The sequence below is a fragment of the Pseudorasbora parva genome, chromosome 16, assembly GCF_024679245.1.
Source record: "Pseudorasbora parva isolate DD20220531a chromosome 16, ASM2467924v1, whole genome shotgun sequence".
Taxonomy (NCBI): Eukaryota; Metazoa; Chordata; class Actinopteri; order Cypriniformes; family Gobionidae; genus Pseudorasbora; species Pseudorasbora parva.
The window spans coordinates 44,057,052-44,077,306 of record NC_090187.1 but is presented as its reverse complement, the minus strand read 5'-3'; the positions used below and the strand labels follow the sequence as shown (position 1 = coordinate 44,077,306).

Here is a 20,255-nt window from a genome sequence, read left to right as displayed (position 1 = left end):
ATACTCCAAGACACCATCCATTGTCTCATTAGGAGCGTGCCTCGACATTGTCAGGCATGCATACAAGCATGTGGGGGCCATACAAACTACAGTGGAGTGTACAGGGTGTCTTTGAAATGAGTCCTCTGTAAGTTAATAATTTTCATTTCCATCAAACGATGTGGCATCCTTTCGTTCATAACACAATACCTAGTCCATATTAGTATAGATATCCAGCAAGATATTTTTCTCCATTGAGATCTGATGTGTTTTCAAAGTGTTCCTTTAATTTTTTTTGAGCAGTGTATTATTTTTCACATGAAAATAAAGCCATTAAAATTCGAGACTTTTCTTGCTTTATAATAAAGGATTAAATTCGTCTTATATATCATTTAAAGCGGTGGCTGATTATGATTTCACTTGTTTAGCTTTAGTGAGTGTTTGGTGTCGCTGTTTGAGCAGAAACAACATCTGCAAAGTTACGAGGCTCACAGTTCAAAGCAAAGGGAGATATTTTATTTGACAGAAATCTCTTTTTAAGGACTACAACAAACTGCGGGTAGGGACTACAACGAGTTAGTGAGATCATTCATCCTAAAATTTACATAACCCCGCCCCCGCTCTTCATGTTGAGAAGAGGAAGAGTTGCTGTAGTCGAGCACATTTGGGAGTCGCTCGAGCCGTCATCCGTCTTTCACATTTATTGATACAGTACGAATACAAACGCAATAGCACGCCATAAACCAAGATGACAACATAAGTTATAGCCGTAATTAAACTAAACTATCCCTGTTCTCTCTTCATCAGCAGATATTATAACCGTAGTTAAACTAAACTATCCCTGTTCTCTCTTCATCAGCAGATATTTTAACCATAATTAAACTAAACTATCCCTGTTCTCTCTCCATCAGCAGATATTATAACCGTAATTAAACTAAACTATCCCTGTTCTCTCTTCATCAGCAGATATTATAACCGTAATTAAACTAAACTATCCCTGTTCTCTCTTCATCAGCAGATATTATAACCGTAATTAAACTAAACTATCCCTGTTCTCTCTTCATCAGCAGATATTATAACCGTAATTAAACTAAACTATCCCTGTTCTCTCTTCATCAGCAGATATTATAACCGTAATTAAACTAAACTATCCCTGTTCTCTCTTCATCAGCAGATATTATAACCGTAATTAAACTAAACTATCCCTGTTCTCTCTTCATCAGCAGATATTATAACCGTAATTAAACTAAACTATCCCTGTTCTCTCTTCATCAGCAGATATTATAACCGTAATTAAACTAAACTATCTCTGTTCTCTCTTCATCAGCAGATATTATAACCGTAATTAAACTAAACTATCCCTGTTCTCTCTTCATCAGCAGATATTATAACCGTAATTAAACTAAACTATCCCTGTTCTCTCTTCATCAGCAGATATTATAACCGTAATTAAACTAAACTATCCCTGTTCTCTCTTCATCAGCAGATATTATAACCGTAATTAAACTAAACTATCCCTGTTCTCTCTTCATCCGCAGATATTATAACCGTAATTAAACTAAACTATCCCTGTTCTCTCTTCATCAGCAGATATTATAACAGTAATTAAACTAAACTATCCCTGTTCTCTCTTCATCAGCTGATATTATAACCGTAATTAAACTAAACTATCCCTGTTCTCTCTTCATCAGCAGATATTATAACCGTAATTAAACTAAACTATCCCTGTTCTCTCTTCATCCGCAGATATTATAACCGTAATTAAACTAAACTATCCCTGTTCTCTCTTCATCAGCAGATATTATAACCGTAATTAAACTAAACTATCCCTGTTCTCTCTCCATCTGCAGATATTATAACCGTAATTAAACTAAACTATCCCTGTTCTCTCTTCATCAGCAGATATTATAACCGTAATTAAACTAAACTATCCCTGTTCTCTCTTCATCCGCAGATATTATAACCGTAATTAAACTAAACTATCCCTGTTCTCTATTCATCAGCAGATATTATAACCGTAATTAAACTAAACTATCCCTGTTCTCTCTTCATCTGCAGATATTATAACCGTAATTAAACTAAACTATCCCTGTTCTCTCTTCATCAGCAGATATTATAACCGTAATTAAACTAAACTATCCCTGTTCTCTCTTCATCAGCAGATATTATAACCGTAATTAAACTAAACTATCCCTGTTCTCTCTTCATCAGCAGATATTCTCTGGTTCATCTTCCCACACCAGTGGTTTAGAGATTATCATGACAGAATATGCTAATCAATGACTGAAGTTCGTTATCTCATAAACTACTAATCAATTATCCCTTTAGAAACATCCTGTCTCATTCTACATGTCGTCTCTTCTTCATCATTCTTCATCATTGTCCGACTCCGGTTTGACCATAAAAGGCTGAACAGTTTCTGATATTTTCAGCGTTTTGGCTTAACCCTCAAAAAGATGCTGACAATTTTAACATGCTATAAAAACTGATATGTGGTGTATTTTGAGCTAAAGCTTTACATACACACTCCGGGGACATCAGAGACTTATTTTACATAGTGTAAAAGGGGATTATAGGACCCTTTTAAGACCAAAAAACAAAATGGGATGTAAGTAAAAGTCCCAGTTCAGTTCAGTTCAGTTCAGTTTATTATTCATCCGTTCAGGAAATTTAATTTAATTTGCACAAGTGTCCAAACACATAATTTATACAATCACACACATCATTACAATTACAATTGATTTAACATAGAAACGGCTATACATAGAACATAGGCCGTTAACATATGTTTTACCTGAATACCGTACAGGAACTGCTCCGATTCATTCTCTCCATCCGATTCTTCATCCGTCCAGCACTGGCCTTTAATATCCTGAATTAAGCACAAACACACACAGTAATTATAGAATTATTTATAAGCCATTATAGTATTTATTAATATTTTTTATTAATTAGGTTTTATTTTGTGAATTAATATAATTTTAGTTTTAGTCATTTTGATATGTGCTTTTGTCCTTTTTATTAGTTTATTTCATATATTTTTATTTAGCTTTAATGTATTTTTTTATTTCAGTTTTATTACTGAACATATTTTCCCCTCGATTCTGTATCACAATTTCTTTAATAATAAAAGAATAAAATTATTCATAAAGTGCCTTTCTCACACTCAAAGTGCAACAATACAACATTAAAGTAAACAACTTCAGTAAAAAATTAAAATAAAATAGATAGTATTATTATTATGTATTATTATTAGATATTACTAAAATATCTAAAATAGAAAGAAACTCAAAAATACACACTGTAAAAAATATTTTGTTGGTTTAACTTAAAAAAGTAAGTAACCTGTTTGCCCTAAAATTTTGAGATTATTAAAGTAAAAAAATTTGAGTTGAAACAATGAAGGAAATTTGTTTAATTAACAGAAACTCAAAATATTATTGTATTTGAACCACATAAATAATGTGATAAATCATGAAAATAGCACAATTTGGCATGTTTCACTGCATCATCACAAATAAAACACACACTATTACCCAATATGCTTACAAAATCTTTTAACAAAATTTGAATAAAGGTTGTGATTCTCAAAAAATGTTCATTGTATTAACTAAAAATTTTAATTTCAATGAACTAAAAATTAAGGCAACCAGGTAACTTATTTTTTTAAATAATTATTTACAGTGCAGAAACAAACAATATGAATTAAACTAAAAATTAGATTAAACTTTTAATAATTTCTTGTAACAAGTTTGGTGTTGTTTAGAGACAAATGGCAGAAGATACATTGCATGCAAAGTCACAATTCATTCCAGCTCATGTACATGAATTTAAAATAATATCCAATCAAATTTTCCCAAATTAGGAGCACATTTTACTGCAGATAGAATTGCATATTCCAATCGACGGATGTTCTGTTGGCAGAGCTGAAACGTGACCCGGGGGCGGAGCTTATGGAAAGGTCAGATCATGTGACATCTGTCACTGAGAAAATGAAGCGGTGTAATGAAGCGCGAACACTCACCATTGGCTCCGGTGTTCACAGACGGGTTTCTGACAGGATGAAGCTTTTTTGATCCATTTCAGCTCCAACGACAAAACAACAGGCAGAAAGATGAGCTGTTCGCTTCCTGCACGGGGACAAATGAACACAACACTCAACCATACGTTCTTCATTTACATCAGAGCTCTCATTATACTCGATAACCACAGACAACAGAGAGAAATCACCGAGCAGATCTCAAGGAGACAATCATATGCATTGTCTAAAGATGCTAAAGATCATAATGGAAGAAAAGCTCTGTCAAACATTACTGCAAAAAACACTTTTCTTACTTAGTATTTGTGTCTTGTTTCTAGTCATAATATCTAAAGATTCTTACATTAAGAAACATTTACTTGACAAGTAAAAATTAATGTCTTGTTTGGAGAAAAATAACTCAAAATTAACTTAAAATAAGCAAAATAATCTGCCAGTGGGGTAAGCAACATAACCTTGTTTTGTGTTTGAATTAAGATTATTTTTCTCACCCCATTGGCAGATTATTTATCTTATTTTAAGCAAAAACTCTCTTCATTTTGAGTTATTTTTCCCCAAAACAAGACAATTACTTTCGCTTGTCTAGTAAATACTTCTTGTTTTAAGAATTGTTATATCTTAGACTAGAAACAAGACAAAAATACTAAGTAAGAAAAGCATTTTTTGCAGTGTGTCTGTCACAATGTTGGATATTTTCACCAGCTGGATGATAAAACAGACGCTGAAGGTAAAACCTGAGCCACGCTGAATAAAACATGCCGTAGGATTTACTTACAGTCTATTTTCTCACAGCAATGTCTAGTAAATATCACAAAGAGTTACAAATAAATCGCAAGGACAGAACACACTGAATTAAACATGAAAGACATCACAGAGCATATCTACATACACGACTCTATATAGACAATAACAAACATCAAAGAAATCACACAGAACATCCTAGCAACTACCAAGAGCACCCTAGCAACCGCATAGCAATGTAATCAACAAAATAGTCATAATCGCTCAATCATCGCGACCCTTCGTACAGTCAGTCTTCATCAAATGAATAAATCTCTATCATCATTTATAGATGAAGCCGATTCACTCGCTCTGGTTTTACCTCAGCCGTTTAAAATGACGTTCTGTTCTTTCTCCTCTCCTCCATCTCGCCACTGTGTATCCTAGCAACTACTTGTTCAGTCTGTGTCACTGATTCGTGTGTGTGTGTGTGTGTGTGTGTGTGTGTGTGGGCACAAATTTAAGGAGGCAATTTCCCAAATAGTCTTCTGCATAAGTCATATCTTATAAATACTGAAAAAAACCAACCAGTTATAAACATGTTCGGCTCATATTTCTCACCAGATTAAAATACATCTATTTAACACACACACACACACACACACACGCACACACACACACACAGTGCTGTGACTGCTGTTAAATTGATTAATCGCAATTAATCAATAATTTTTTGCATTGTGACAAAAATACTGTATTACTATATATATATATATATATATATATATATATACACACACACACACACACACACACGCACGCACGCACACACACACACACACACACACACACACACACACACACACACACACACACACACACACACACACACACACACACACACACACACACACACACACACACACACACACACACACACACACACACCTAAAGGATTATTAGGAACACCTGTTCAATTTCTCATTAATGCAATTATCTAATCAGCCAATCACATGGCAGCTGCTTCAGTGCATTTAGGGGTGTGGTCCTGGTCAAGACAATCTCCTGAACTCCAAACTGAATGTCAGAATGGGAAAGAAAGGTGATTTAAGCCGTTTTGAGCGTGGCATGGTTGTTGGTGCCAGACGGGCCGGTCTGAGTATTTCACAATCTGCTCAGTTACTGGGATTTTCACACACAACCATTTCTAGGGTTTACAAAGAATGGTGTGAAAAGGGAAGAGCATCCAGTATGCAGCAGTCCTGTGGGAGAAAATGCCTTGTTGATGCTCGAGGTCAGAGGAGAATGGGCCGACTGATTCAAGCTGATAGAAGAGCAACTTTGACTGAAATAACCACTCGTTACAACCGAGGTATGCAGCATAGCATTTGTGAAGCCACAACACACACAACCTTGAGGCGGATGGGCTACAACAGCAGAAGACCCCACCGGGTACCACTCATCTCCACTACAAATGGGAAAAAGGGGCGACAATTTGCACAAGCTCACCAAAATTGGACAGTTGAAGACTGGAGAAATGTTGTCTGGTCTGATGAGTCTCGATTTCTGTTGAGACATTCAGATGGTAGAGGCAGAATTTGGCGTAAACAGAATGAGAACATGGATCCATCATGCCTTGTTCCCACTGTGCAGGCTGGTGGTGGTGGTGGTGTAATGGTGTGGGGGATGTTTTCTTGGCACACTTTAGACCCCTTAGTGCCAATTGGGCATCGTTTAAATGCCACGGCCTACCTGAGCATTGTTTCTGACCATGTCCATCCCTTTATGACCACCATGTCCCCATCCTCTGATGGCTACTTCCAGCAGGATAATGCACCATGTCACAAAGCTTTCTTGAACATGACAATGAGTTGACTGTACTAAAATGGCCGCCACAGTGACCAGATCTCAACCCAATAGAGCATCTTTGGGATGTGGTGGAACGGGAGCTTCGTGCCCTGGATGTGCATCCCACAAATCTCCATCAACTGCAAGATGCTCTCCTATCAATATGGGCCAACATTTCTAAAGAATGCTTTCAGCAGCTTGTTGATCAATGCCGCGGAGAATTAAGGCATTTCTGGAGGCGAAAGGCGGTCAAACACAGTATTAGTGTGTGTTCCTAATAATCCTATAGGTGAGTGTGTATATATTATATTATTATATATATATAAAATGAAACTACTCATAAAACATCTGTATGCATTACGGTAATGCCTTATATTTTTGAAAGCAAAATCTCTTTAATTGTCACGAAAGAGTCACAAAGAAAAAACTGCATGTTTTCATGACATCCATCCACACACTCCTGTTTCCTCCTGAACTGTAAATAACATGCTAGTGTGTGTTCGTTTGACAGCAGAAATATAAGTTTGCAGCTTGGATTAAAACAAGACAAAACAGAAGTGAACAAGAGAAGAACAGCACAGGAGATATTCAGACATAAAAACACACGCCAGGTCTAAAATGTCTGTGAAATTCATTCTTTTCTTGTAAAAACAGCCATTTTGTTTGAGTCAGTTTCTCTCCCCGCCACCATCTATGTCTTTATATTATTGTGGAGCTATAATGCATGTCTTTGTGAATATCAGATGGACGCATGCATGCATTTTATATAAAACATTTTACTGTGCTTTTAATGACAACAAATAATATGCACACAAATTCCAGGATTTAAAGCATTTTATATCATATTTTTACCAAAATGCACAAGAAAATGTGGCTGTCAGTAGATTTTAGGACGCTCACAACCATGCAATTGTATGATTTATGGCGCATATATCTGCTTGAATAATTTCACAGACAGCATCCATCTGCACAAATCCCCCAGTGTGCCCTTAAACACCCATAATGCCCTGCAGGAGCCGAACACATACCGATGCAGCTCATAATGAAAAAAGCCCAGACGGTCCGGTCAGCATCCACGACACCCCCTCCCCCACATCCCTCCATCCATCCCTCCATCTCACCTTCAGAGGATGGAGCGAGCGCCCCACGGCTCCTTCTCCTCCAACACGACACCGTGAAGAAGCAAACCAGCAAATGCTCGAACCATCTGAAGCGAGCCAGTCATGTGCATTAGCAGCAGTCGTCCATCTCGGGCTCTCGCTGTGTGTTTATCTGTTGCAGATCTCGGCTTCCAGTGCGCTCTTATTTTTGCCTGACAACACAGTGAACTGAGCATGCTCAGTGAGAGCCAGCAGAGGGAGTCATGTGACCTACAGCTGACGAGAGAGAGAGAGAGAGAGAGAGAGAGAGAGAGAGAGAGAGAGAGAGAGAGAGAGAGAGAGAGAGAAACAGAATCCACATTTCCTACATTGTCAGAAAAAGATCAAACCCACCAAATATGTAGGACCAAACCTGCAGAAATGAAAAAGTAATAAATGAAAGAATGAATGAATAAGTAAATAAATGAATATACAGATAAATAGATGAATAAATGTGATCATATGAAAATAAATAACAGAATAAACGGCTTGATAAAATAAATGATTAATTTTTAATTAAAAAAAAATTGTATTATATTTCCCATAATGTATTATTTTCTGCTTTTATAAAAAAAAAAAAAAAAAATTTCAACTTTTATTTATTTGTTATTTAATTTTAATATTATTTTTATTCACACGGAAAAGGAAAAATAAATAAATATAAATAAACAAATAAATAAATACATGTGGGAATAAATAAATTAATGCATAAATAAATAAATATAAAAAATATATAAATAAATATATAAATACAAAAATAACTATTAAAATTAATTAACAAATAAATAATAGTATAGCTCAAACAGTAGAGCGTGGCGCTAGCAACGCCAAGGTCACGGGTTCGAATCCCAGGGAAAGCACGAATTGACAAAAATGTAAAATGTGTACCTTGAATGCAATGTTAGTGCCAAATGCATAAATAAATAATAAATGTAAAATAATAAATTAAGGGAAAGAAAATACAAAATTTAATTTGATTAAAAATTAATCATATTTATTTTATCAAGTCGTTTATTCTGTTATTTATTTTCCAATTATCACATATATTTATCTAATTATCTGTTTATTGTGTCATTTACATGTGTATATTTGTTTATTTATTTATTTACTTATTCATAATTTTTTAATTTCTGCAGGTTTGGTCCTCCATAACCAAAATCCTGTACGATCTGTACAATTAATGTCTTTTAAATCTTTAATTTGATTGTAATTAATATACGTAATGCATTTATAGTTTACATCACTGCTTTAGTGGTTTATATTGTAACTCCTAATGAAGTGCTTAGAGTTTGAAAGACAAAGAGAGTAAAGCAGCTGCTGCATCAGCCAATGGCAGTGCTCTATTGTCATCAGCTGACTCTACAGGTAACTGTGTTCTTTATGATGGTGTACTGAAGGAACATGAGCGAAGATCATTGCATGTATTCATGAGGAGTCTTAACATTAGCTTTAGACTCCTCTATATAATCAGTTTACCCTGCTTACCTCATTAAGAGAGAGAGAGAGAGAGAGAGAGAGAGAGAGAGAGAGAGAGAGAGAGAGAGAGAGAGAGAGAGAGAGAGAGAGAGGCACAGAGAGAGACAGAGAGAGAGAGAGAGAGAGAGAGAGACAGAGAGAGAGAGACAGAGAGAGAGAGAGAGATTATCCAATATGTCCTCATCTGCATGACTCACGTCTCTGACCGACACACAGTGCTGTCTCATATCCTGCCATCATCCTGTAAAAAAGACACTCACGTTAATTATTCATAAACACTTAAAATAGCAAATGCCTTTTTTAGAACCAAGGACTAAAGTAGAACTGCTCTAAAATTAATGATGACATCATGTTTTAGAAATAATTCAGTGTGACGATTCATTTTTGTGCTGTTGTTAGCTAAAATTAAAGGAACACTCCACTTTTTTTGAAAATAGGTTTATTTTCTGGGCCCCTTAGAGTTAAAGAGTTGAGTTTTACCGTTTTTGAATCCATCCAGCCGATCTCTGTATCTGGCGGTAGCACTTTTAGCATAGCTTAGCATAGATCATGGAATCGGATTAGACCGTTAGCATCTCGCTCAAAAATGACCAAAGACTTTTACTATATTTTCCCATTTAAAACGTGACTCTTCCAATGTAACTCTTCGTGTACTAAGACCAATGGAAAATAAAAAGTTCGGATTTTTTTTAGACCGATATAGCTAGGAACTATTTTCTGCGTAATATCACTGCGCGGCTACAGCCATGGTACGGCAGGAAAATTCCCTGATTATTACGCAGGAATGAGAGAATTGTTCCTATCTATAATCGGTCTAAAAATCAAAACGTTTCTTTTTCCGTCGGTCTTAGTACACAATGTAACTACAGAATAGTAAACCTTTAAATTTGAAAAATATTATCTTTGAAAAAATAAAGTCATTTTTGAGCGCGATGCTAACGGTCTAATCCGATTCAATAATCTATGCTAAGCTATGCTAAAAGTGCTACCGCCAGATAGAGATCGGCTGAATGGATTCAAAAACGTTAAAACTCAACTCTTTAACTCTAAGGGACTCGGAAAATGAGCCTATTTTCAAAAAAAGTGGAGTGTTCCTTTAAAACTATCAAAAGTCATTTTTGGGTAATTTTAATAAAGCCGAAATACAATATAAATATTAGATAAAAAACTGAAAATTAAATGAAAATCAGAAATGATGCTTTGTCAACTAGCTGGGAAATAATTATTACTAAAATCACAAATAATAAACTTAAAGTATGAAAAATAAATTAAAATTTATAATTAAAATATAATTTTTTTATATAAAATATATAATTAAAAATATTATATAGGTATATAATCTAAAAAACACTAATCAAAATGACAAAAGCGGATAGCAAAATTACTAACACTTAAAATTAGACTAAAATTAAAATGAGACTGAAAATATAAAAATAAAATTGTACTAAAGGTACTAATCTTAATAAAACTAAAACAAGAATACATTATATAGAAATATTTATTACTAAAGGCTAGTTAAAAATATTGTATAAAACAAGCTATATATATATAAATACTAATAAAAATGAAAAAAAGCACAAAAAATACTAAAACAATCTAAACTTAAAATGAAACTGACAATATTAAAATAAAGGCTAAAAAAGTACTGAACTTAATAAATATTTACAACTAAAATTAAATCTGAAAATATAAGAAATAAGGGCTAATTAAAGTTTAATGAAAAACTCAAATTAAAATGAAACTGAAAAAGAAATGCTAAAAAAAAATGCTTTAATAACAAACTAAAATACTTGAAGTACTCAACTAAATAAAACTAAAACCAGAAAATAGGTTATAGAAATATATATTTCTTTAAAAAAATAATTAAAAAATGATAAGTAACACTTTATTTTAGTGTCCTTGTTGCATGTTACATATAGTTACTGTAGTAATAACTACAAATTATGCATAATTACATGCAAATAACCCTATAGAAAGCGCATGTAGATAATAATTATTACTCAGTATTTAAATGTTTAAATACACTTTAACACGGACACAATCCAATGAAGTGCAACCAAATGACAAAAGAACATAAAATTACTCAAATTAAAATTAAAAATATAATATAATAATTATAAAATAACTCTGCCGATGACAAAGTGTTGTGAATTTGCAGAAAACATCAAGAAATCATAATTATAAGCATTCAGTGTGTGTGTCTGTGAGAAAATGCTGTGCTCTGCAAAAAAAGCTCTTCTTATTTAGTATTTTATTCTCGTTTCCAGTCCAAATATTTAAAAATTCTTAAATCAAGATGCATTTACTAGATAAGTAAAATGACATAAGATATTTTTTCTTGTTTTCTGGGGGAAAAATCTAAATGAAGTGAGTTTTTGCTTAAAACAGGCAAAATGATCTGCCAATGGGGTGAGAAAAATAATCTTATTTCTTGTTTCCGCCCCAATCAGAAACAAGATTATTTTATTTTTAGATTATTCACCCCATTGGCAGATCATTTTGCCTGTTTTAAGCAAAAACTCACTTCATTTTGATTTTTTTCCAAAGAAAAAATACTAAATAAGAAGAGCCTTTTTGCAGTGCGAAGTGTAATTTGAATGCGTCTCTGAGTTCTGACTGCAGACGACTGTACACTGTTACGACTTACAGCCGATCCAGAGGGCATCAGTGGGATTTAAACTGGGATTTGAGAACTGCAGTGGCGGCTTACAGGCCGAGGTTTGCCCGGATTGGCCGACAGGTTTGTCCCTCAGGTGAGAGGCACAAGGACACACAACAGGTGAGCAGCGGTCAGTGAGAGAAAGGCCGGCAGGTGAGACGAGACGAGACAATGGGCAGCGGGAGCAGCAGCAGCGGAGGGGTCATTGTGGAGAGCAGGTCAGTTACACACCTTCATCTGGACACACACACACACACACACACACACACACACATGAGCAGGTCAGTTACACACCTTCATCTGGACACACACACACACACACACACACACACACACGAGCAGGTCAGTTACACACCTTCATCTGGACGGACACACACACACGAGCAGGTCAGTTACACACCTTCATCTGGACACACACACACACACACACACACACGAGCAGGTCAGTTACAGACCTTCATCTGGACACACACACACACACACACACACACACACACACACACACACACACGAGCAGGTCAGTTACAGACCTTCATCTGGACACACACACACACACAGACACACACACGAGCAGGTCAGTTACACACCTTCATCTGGACGGACACACACACACACACACACACCCACACACGAGCAGGTCAGTTACACACCTTCATCTGGACACACACACACACACGAGCAGGTCAGTTACAGACCTTCATCTGGACACACACACACACACACACACACACACACGAGCAGGTCAGTTACACACCTTCATCTGGACACACACACACACACACACACACACATGAGCAGGTCAGTTACACACCTTCATCTGGACACACACACACACACACACACACACACACACACACATGAGCAGGTCAGTTACACACCTTCATCTGGACACACACACACACACATACACACACAAGCAGGTCAGTTACACACCTTCATCTGGACACACACACACACACACACACACACAAGCAGGTCAGTTACACACCTTCATCTGGACACACACACACACACACACACACACACACACACACACACACATGAGCAGGTCAGTTACAGACCTTCATCTGGACACACACACACACACACACATGAGCAGGTCAGTTACACACCTTCATCTGGACACACACACACACACACACACACACACACACACACACATGAGCAGGTCAGTTACACACCTTCATCTGGACACACACACACACACACACACACACACATGAGCAGGTCAGTTACACACCTTCATCTGGACACACACACACACACACACACACACATACACACACAAGCAGGTCAGTTACACACCTTCATCTGGACACACACACACACAAGCAGGTCAGTTACACACCTTCATCTGGACACACACACACACACACACACACACACACACACACACACACACACACACACACACACACATGAGCAGGTCAGTTACAGACCTTCATCTGGACACACACACACACACACACACACACACACACGAGCAGGTCAGTTACACACCTTCATCTGGACGGACACACACACACGAGCAGGTCAGTTACACACCTTCATCTGGACACACACACACACACACACACACACACACACACACACACACACACACGAGCAGGTCAGTTACAGACCTTCATCTGGACACACACACACACACACACACACACACACACACACACACGAGCAGGTCAGTTACAGACCTTCATCTGGACACACACACACACACAGACACACACACGAGCAGGTCAGTAACACACCTTCATCTGGACGGACACACACACACACACACACACGAGCAGGTCAGTTACACACCTTCATCTGGACACACACACACACACGAGCAGGTCAGTTACAGACCTTCATCTGGACACACACACACACACACACACGAGCAGGTCAGTTACACACCTTCATCTGGACACACACACACACACACTCACACACATGAGCAGGTCAGTTACACACCTTCATCTGGACACACACACACACACACACACACACACACGAGCAGGTCAGTTACACACCTTCATCTGGACACACACACACACACACACACACACACGAGCAGGTCAGTTACACACCTTCATCTGGACACACACACACACACACACGAGCAGGTCAGTTACACACCTTCATCTGGACACACACACACACACACACCTATCTGGGCACATACATTATCTATTTTCTATATATTATATACGTCTCCAATGAACGTTTTATTTTAGTCCGAGCTAGCGCATTTCTGCAGTTCTATAAATTATTATTTTCACAAATGAGTGCCGTTTTGATGAGCAAAGGCCTGAAATCACACACTTCTCCAGATTCAACACTTCCGACTGTGACCACCAGGTGGAGAAATATAGTGACAGAGCACAAATGCCACACAGTTTGTTAAAATGGATGAAATAATACACTGACAGCATCTGAAATCACACACTCTCTTGAGTAGGAGATTATTTTTTAATAAGTCATTACTTCACGGCCGCTAAACAAATCTGTTCTATATAGTACGAATGTAATCCTCCAGCATCAGTTCACTTCCCTGCCGTTCAGAAATACACACTTTCCTAATAAATATTAGGGTACCAAACGTCCTGTTTTCCCAGGACATGTCCTGTTCCAAGTGCAGTCCTGGCCATCCTGGCTGTTTTTTTTATAAAGTGATGAAAATGTCCTGGTTTTCATTTGGGCCATTAAATTGACCGGCGCTGGGGCCACAGGTATCCCACTGCTGGGCTGAGTGTCCTGTAGCCTGCCGTGGTCATCCTCAGCTCTAGTCAGAATATGAGTCCTGCTTCTAACACATCAACTCTGAGGACAACATGTTTATTTCCCTAATATATATCCCACCCACTAACAGGAGCCGTGATGAAGAGATCATCAGTGTTATTCTTCACCTGTCAGTGCTCATAATATTATGCCTGATCGGTGCATATACACGCATTATATGTAAACAAGACTTGTTTACTCTGCCATAAGGGTGCATCTGAATCTTAAATTGTGTCTTTATTCTCACCTTGATGCTGGAATGAATCTGTCCTTTACCAGACCCCGTGGATATCTGAGCTAAAATAGAGAGGAGAGACATGTTGTCATTGACATCAGTGATAGGTTATGTGCACTAGAGGGCGCTGTTAATTAATGAATAATCTGAGGACCTTCAATGCAACAACCTCTTTTTAAAACACTATAATTAATAACTTCACACCACTGTACTAGTTATATGACCAATTTATATACCATATTTACTGTACAGACCATGGCATTTACAAAAGAAGGCGGTATTTGGCAAAATGCATGGTAAAAACAGTGCTGCCATGGTACAAGTACAAAATGAATGGTATTATTAATGCCACTGTGCATGTTAAAAAAGCATGCATTTACCGGGGTGCATGCCCAAAAACATTGTAGGAGAACACGTCCAAAGGTTTTAAGGTTTTATCATGGTAAATGTCCAAAAAGCAGGGTGTTTATAACATAAACATGTTAATTTCGTGATGATAGTTTGTTTAGTGTTCTGTGTTCACAAACGTGATCTATATACGTGACTTAAATCTCTTCCGTTTACTTATTAAAGGGTTAACAGAGGAAGGCTGATGCTGGCGTACGTGCGGCTGCGCGAGTCTCAAACATTAGATGGATTAACGCGGAAGTGCCTTAATATATCTCTGTGCACTCTCTATGTAAACACCCAAATAGATTTATACGTACAATACATCTTCTGTGTTACTTAAACGCGCATTGAATATCACTAACAAGCACGAGATCGTTGATTTGTAGTCTTAAACCCGCTCAGCATCCTCATGTCACGTGATGTCCTCGTGCTCGCGCTCTGATTGGATCGCAGCACTTCCCTCATGTCGCGTTACGTAATCCTCCATCAGGAAGCTCTGGTTTGTTTACAACGATTTAAGCTCTTTATAGACCCGATGAAACACAATTAAACATTTATAGATGTTTCTCTGGAATTTTATAGTCAAACATTGCTGAAAAAACGGTTACTAGTGACATTTTTATAGTTGGACGTCATACGTATCCCTCCGCGCACGCAGGGGCGCGTCACGCGTGCCTTTGACGGAAGTAGTCCCGCTAGACTTCGCGGATCACCTTGAGCTCGCGATCAAGAAGCGCATCAGTCACGGCCGACCATCAGCAAACGCAGGTGAGTGTCCTCGCAGCATCCACATTATATTCATTTAATGTTAGTTATATTCTTCGTTAGCCACGTTATTGTGTACGATTTGAGGTGAGGGTGTCGTCCGTAAGAGTAGCTGCTATGATAAAATAGCACAGATTCGTTTTTCGGTAAGTACGTACCTACCCTTGTTAAGGTTTTTCAACTGTTTTTATGTCGTTAATCCTTTAAAATGTCGTTTTATCTGCCTTTCCACGCGTATCTCACTGCGTTTTCCGCTGTTTTGTGCGTCTCTTGTCTGTAATTTTTATTTTTGACAGTTAAACAATAACCGTCATTCATTTTTTGAAAGCATTCGTGTTAGAACGTTGCGTGCGCGCACCTCGTGCGGGAGTCTCCGGTAGCGGGGAATGTGACGCAGAGGCGGGGGACGTGACCCGTAGCGCATCCGCCACAGCATGACTACACCAAAACACACCTGTGTGAACACAGATGATTATATTTGATATCCAGAGAGCGCTTACGCAGTTTCTATGCAGTATACACAGGCTATTTATTTAATTAACAGGGACAGTGCATACACACATAGCTGCAAATGATGCGCAGTATATAGAGTTAATAGCTAGTGCTAGTAATTCTCAACTCCTGTCCCTGGTTGGGCTTTTCTAAACGCATTCTAAAACATATACATATGTTATGCATGCAGGTATAAAACAGAGAGAGAAGGAGAATATAACGTTTTCTATATTAAGGCGTGCACTGCATGCATTATTAAGTTATTATTAGTCTTTAATCCGTGCATGAATGAATGACACTGGATGCTGCGCCCCTGCGGGCATCTGAAGCGCAGTTTGGCTCTCGTTGCGTAGGTGCATTGATAGATGATAATTATGATGCTGTATCATGTTTCTGCGAGGGAGGAAATTGAGGTCCTTGTGTTTGTCTTGGAATCACTTCATGCATTTTAAGATTTTATGTCTTAGATACTCTGATTCTTTATTCTAGGTGGCTTTATATTTAGTGCGTCATTCAGAATAAACCTCATGGGTGCCACTGCCCTATTATATTTGAGTGAATTTCTCTGATGCAAATGCAATATATGAGTCAGGATGTCCTGTAAAAGAGCACATTCAGGGCTTTTCAGAGATATAAGGTTTCACCAGGATACTACACTGTAAAAAAAAAAAAAAATTGTTGGTTGAACTTAAAGTAACCTGGTTGCCTTAATTTTGAGTTCATTGAAATTAAAAATTTGAGTTGATACAATGAAGGAAATTTGTTTAATAAATAGAAACTCAATATTATTGTATCTGAACCACATAAAAAAAGTGATAAATCATGAAAATAGCACTATTTGGCTGCGTCATCACAAATAAAACACACAATTACCCAATATGCTTACAAAATCTTTTAATAATACTTTAATAAAGGTTGTCAAATCTCAAAAAATGTTCATTGTTTTACTCATTGAATTCAATGAACTCCAGGCAACCAGGTCACTTTTTTTCTATATATTTTTTTACAGTGTACTTTTGGAAATATGATAATGATTATCATTTAAATCTGACTCATTTTCAAGTTGTTTGTTATAAATCAACATCTCAGGAAAATGTTATAGGGTTTCTAATCAAAATATGACTTTCTGTTACAGAACAGGGTGTTGATTTCATACACGACCCCTGTAGAGGACACCGGGATGTAAATCATGTTTATCAGGCATTCTGGGAGACACAACAAGTGAATAAGGAAATAAATTGCATATCAGTGTTCATATAGATGCATTGCATTGAATGGGGAAAAACCATGTAAGGCCATTTTACCCACATATTGCATAAAGTAAAATGGTATATCAACTAATACTGTTATATCTTTTATAACATAGACTAGTTGTGAATCCTTTTTTAAACAAAGTTTGGTTAAAAAAAAAAAAAATGAATGAAATGTCATCCCATTTCATGTCACACAGTCCCGGTGTCCACTTACAAGACATGCTACTCTTGGCGTTAGGGCTGTATACCTTGGAGGACCTGGCGATACGATACATATCTCGATACACAGGTCACGATTCGATACATACCTCGATACAGAGCTGTCTCGATACGATTTAATACAATGTGAAAATTCGATACGATTCAATAAAAATACATGGGCCAGAGATAATTAGTTAATGCTGAACACATTTACTCAACAAACAGAACTCTGCATTTTTCTTCAATTTATGGAAGACAAAAGTGCATTATAACAAAGTGCATTTTGCTTAAATATTTGCAACTTTAAGTGCTCTGATTAATTGTACACAAATTGTATTAATCTGGAAATTACCACAAGTCAACATTTAACTTTCCAATGGTAACAGTCTGAGCTCACACAAGCACAACATCTTATTATTTCGCTTATTCTTGTTATATCTTCTTATAATTCATTTGTTGTGACACCATGTACTGCCATAAAATATTTCACTATGAAATCACTTAAATGCTACATCTTGCTTTAACATTTGGCACAACAACAAATCTAATCTACCTCATAACTGGATGGATTTTTAAAAATCTTAAGGCTAAACCAGGTTTGTCCTCAAAAAGGCAGGTTGAGAAAAGGATAATCTTGGTAATGCTAGCTTTGTCCTATGACGACAGATAGGATAACTCACGAGCACCTCCCGACCTTACGATAACACACACACACACACACACACACACACACACACACTTTCTCTCTCTCACGTGCACCCTTCTCTCTCCCTCTGGTTGTTTCGGTTAAAGGGAATGGCTACTGTTCTCTGCTTTTCAACAAATCATTTGCACACACATTTTTTCTTTATTTTTTGTATCTGAAGCTATAGCAGCAACATTGAAAGCTCCGGTGTCTGTGTTTAACACGAAAACTCGTGTGATCGCGGCCAGCTCTCGGTGCAAACTGTCGTGCCGTGTACCAGCTGATTTGATGCGATGATCAAATTGAATGACTCGTAGCGTCTGCAATATCTCACGACCTCCCGAGTGTCCGAATTCGCACAGTGTACGCCCGCTGTATTACCGGTGTAGCATATAGAAGCCTAGCAATGCTTTCAGATTGCATTTGTTTTATCGATCCCTTGGTTTCCTTCCTTTGCGTGTGTCCAAACATCTGCCTTTAGGGACAACTGCGCTTCTAAAATCTTCAACATTTTCCATGAGTTTTTTTTAACTCGCGGGTGTCGCTGCGCCCCCTAATGGCTGGGGGGAGTATCGATACTAAGGGCTATAATATCGATACTGTATCCTTTTTCATTATATCGGTATGTATCTAAGAATCGATATTTTGAGCACACCCCTACTTGGCGTACTGTTTTTTTGCATACTAAATAGTTGAAAAGCATTCGCTTTTTGGACGCAGCGATGGTTTTAGGAGGTTATATAGAGAACTATTTGCATTTCCAAAGCAAGTTTACACGGTTAAAGTTGTTCTGTGCCTGCTCAAAATTGTATAAAGAAGCCATAAACTGTCTGTTTTGTTTATCCTCTGCTGCTAATATCAACGCATACAGTTGAAAATGGCTGTGTAAATACATTTATGCTACCAATGAGCAACAGTCTGCGTAAAAACACCATGGCTGAATCCCAAATGGGCGCATATACCCTCAAATAGGGCATTGTTTGAGGGGGTGGCCATTTGTAGTGGTGTCCGAAACCATAGTGGATGTTATCGAGTGCACGCAATATCCCACAATGCACCACAATAATGTGTGTGTGTGTGTGTGTGCGCAGCCGATGTACACTCAACGACTGTCACTCCTTCAAGTGGACTAATGTAGTGACTGAGTTAGGGGGCATTATTTGCCAGATCAGAAGAAGTAAACATTTAGTTTTATTCATAAATGATATCAGAATATTGAATTATATTTTCTCTAATGGAGTTAATTGGTCATTCCAGTTCAACTTCCTGTGAGTTGAAATGGAGCACATGCGTAATCCTGATTTGTGTTCAGCTGTGTATGCATCAACACACAGCAAATTAGCTTTATTATAAACACCAATGGCACTTTGTAGATGTTTCAACATCATCTTAATCAAACTGTCGCAGCATTTCAGGGAAGCCGTTTTCAGACGCAATATGGGAATTATTTCTGTAACATCCTGTTGAGTTATGTTAGGCATTACTAAACCAGCAGAAGAAACTAATACCAGTAAAGCAGATGCCTACAGCTCTGCAGTGACACAAACCGGCCCTTACAGACCTCACCAGGGACGTGATATATGGTCTCTCATATATTAGTCATTGTTCTGA

At 37.4% G+C, this 20,255-nt stretch overlaps 2 protein-coding genes across 6 annotated transcripts in view; one reads left to right on the top strand and one right to left on the bottom strand.

Annotated features, from left to right (window-relative positions):
* The window catches only part of LOC137043066 (protein mono-ADP-ribosyltransferase PARP6), a 56,757-nt gene extending 41,837 nt beyond the window's left edge, over window positions 1–14,920 (bottom strand). For all 4 annotated transcript variants that reach the window (XR_010898410.1, XM_067419148.1, XM_067419149.1 and 1 more), the window contains exons 1-6: window positions 14,871–14,920; window positions 11,849–12,097; window positions 9,399–9,442; window positions 7,708–7,962; window positions 4,004–4,109; window positions 2,774–2,851 (exon numbers count right to left, since the gene is read on the bottom strand). Coding sequence is in view for 3 of the 4 variants with exons in the window: in XM_067419148.1 (XP_067275249.1) it covers window positions 2,774–2,851; window positions 4,004–4,006 (81 nt within the window). In the remaining variant the exon portion in view is untranslated. The remainder of the gene's footprint in view (window positions 1–2,773; window positions 2,852–4,003; window positions 4,110–7,707; window positions 7,963–9,398; window positions 9,443–11,848; window positions 12,098–14,870) is intronic.
* A 902-nt stretch (window positions 14,921–15,822) lies between these two features.
* pkma (pyruvate kinase M1/2a) overlaps window positions 15,823–20,255 on the top strand; it is a 34,106-nt gene continuing 29,673 nt past the window's right edge. The window contains exon 1 of one of the 2 annotated variants that reach the window (XM_067419153.1): window positions 15,823–16,016. The gene's annotated coding sequence lies outside the window, so the exon portion shown is untranslated. The remainder of the gene's footprint in view (window positions 16,017–20,255) is intronic. The other variant, XM_067419152.1, reaches the window with a different exon arrangement.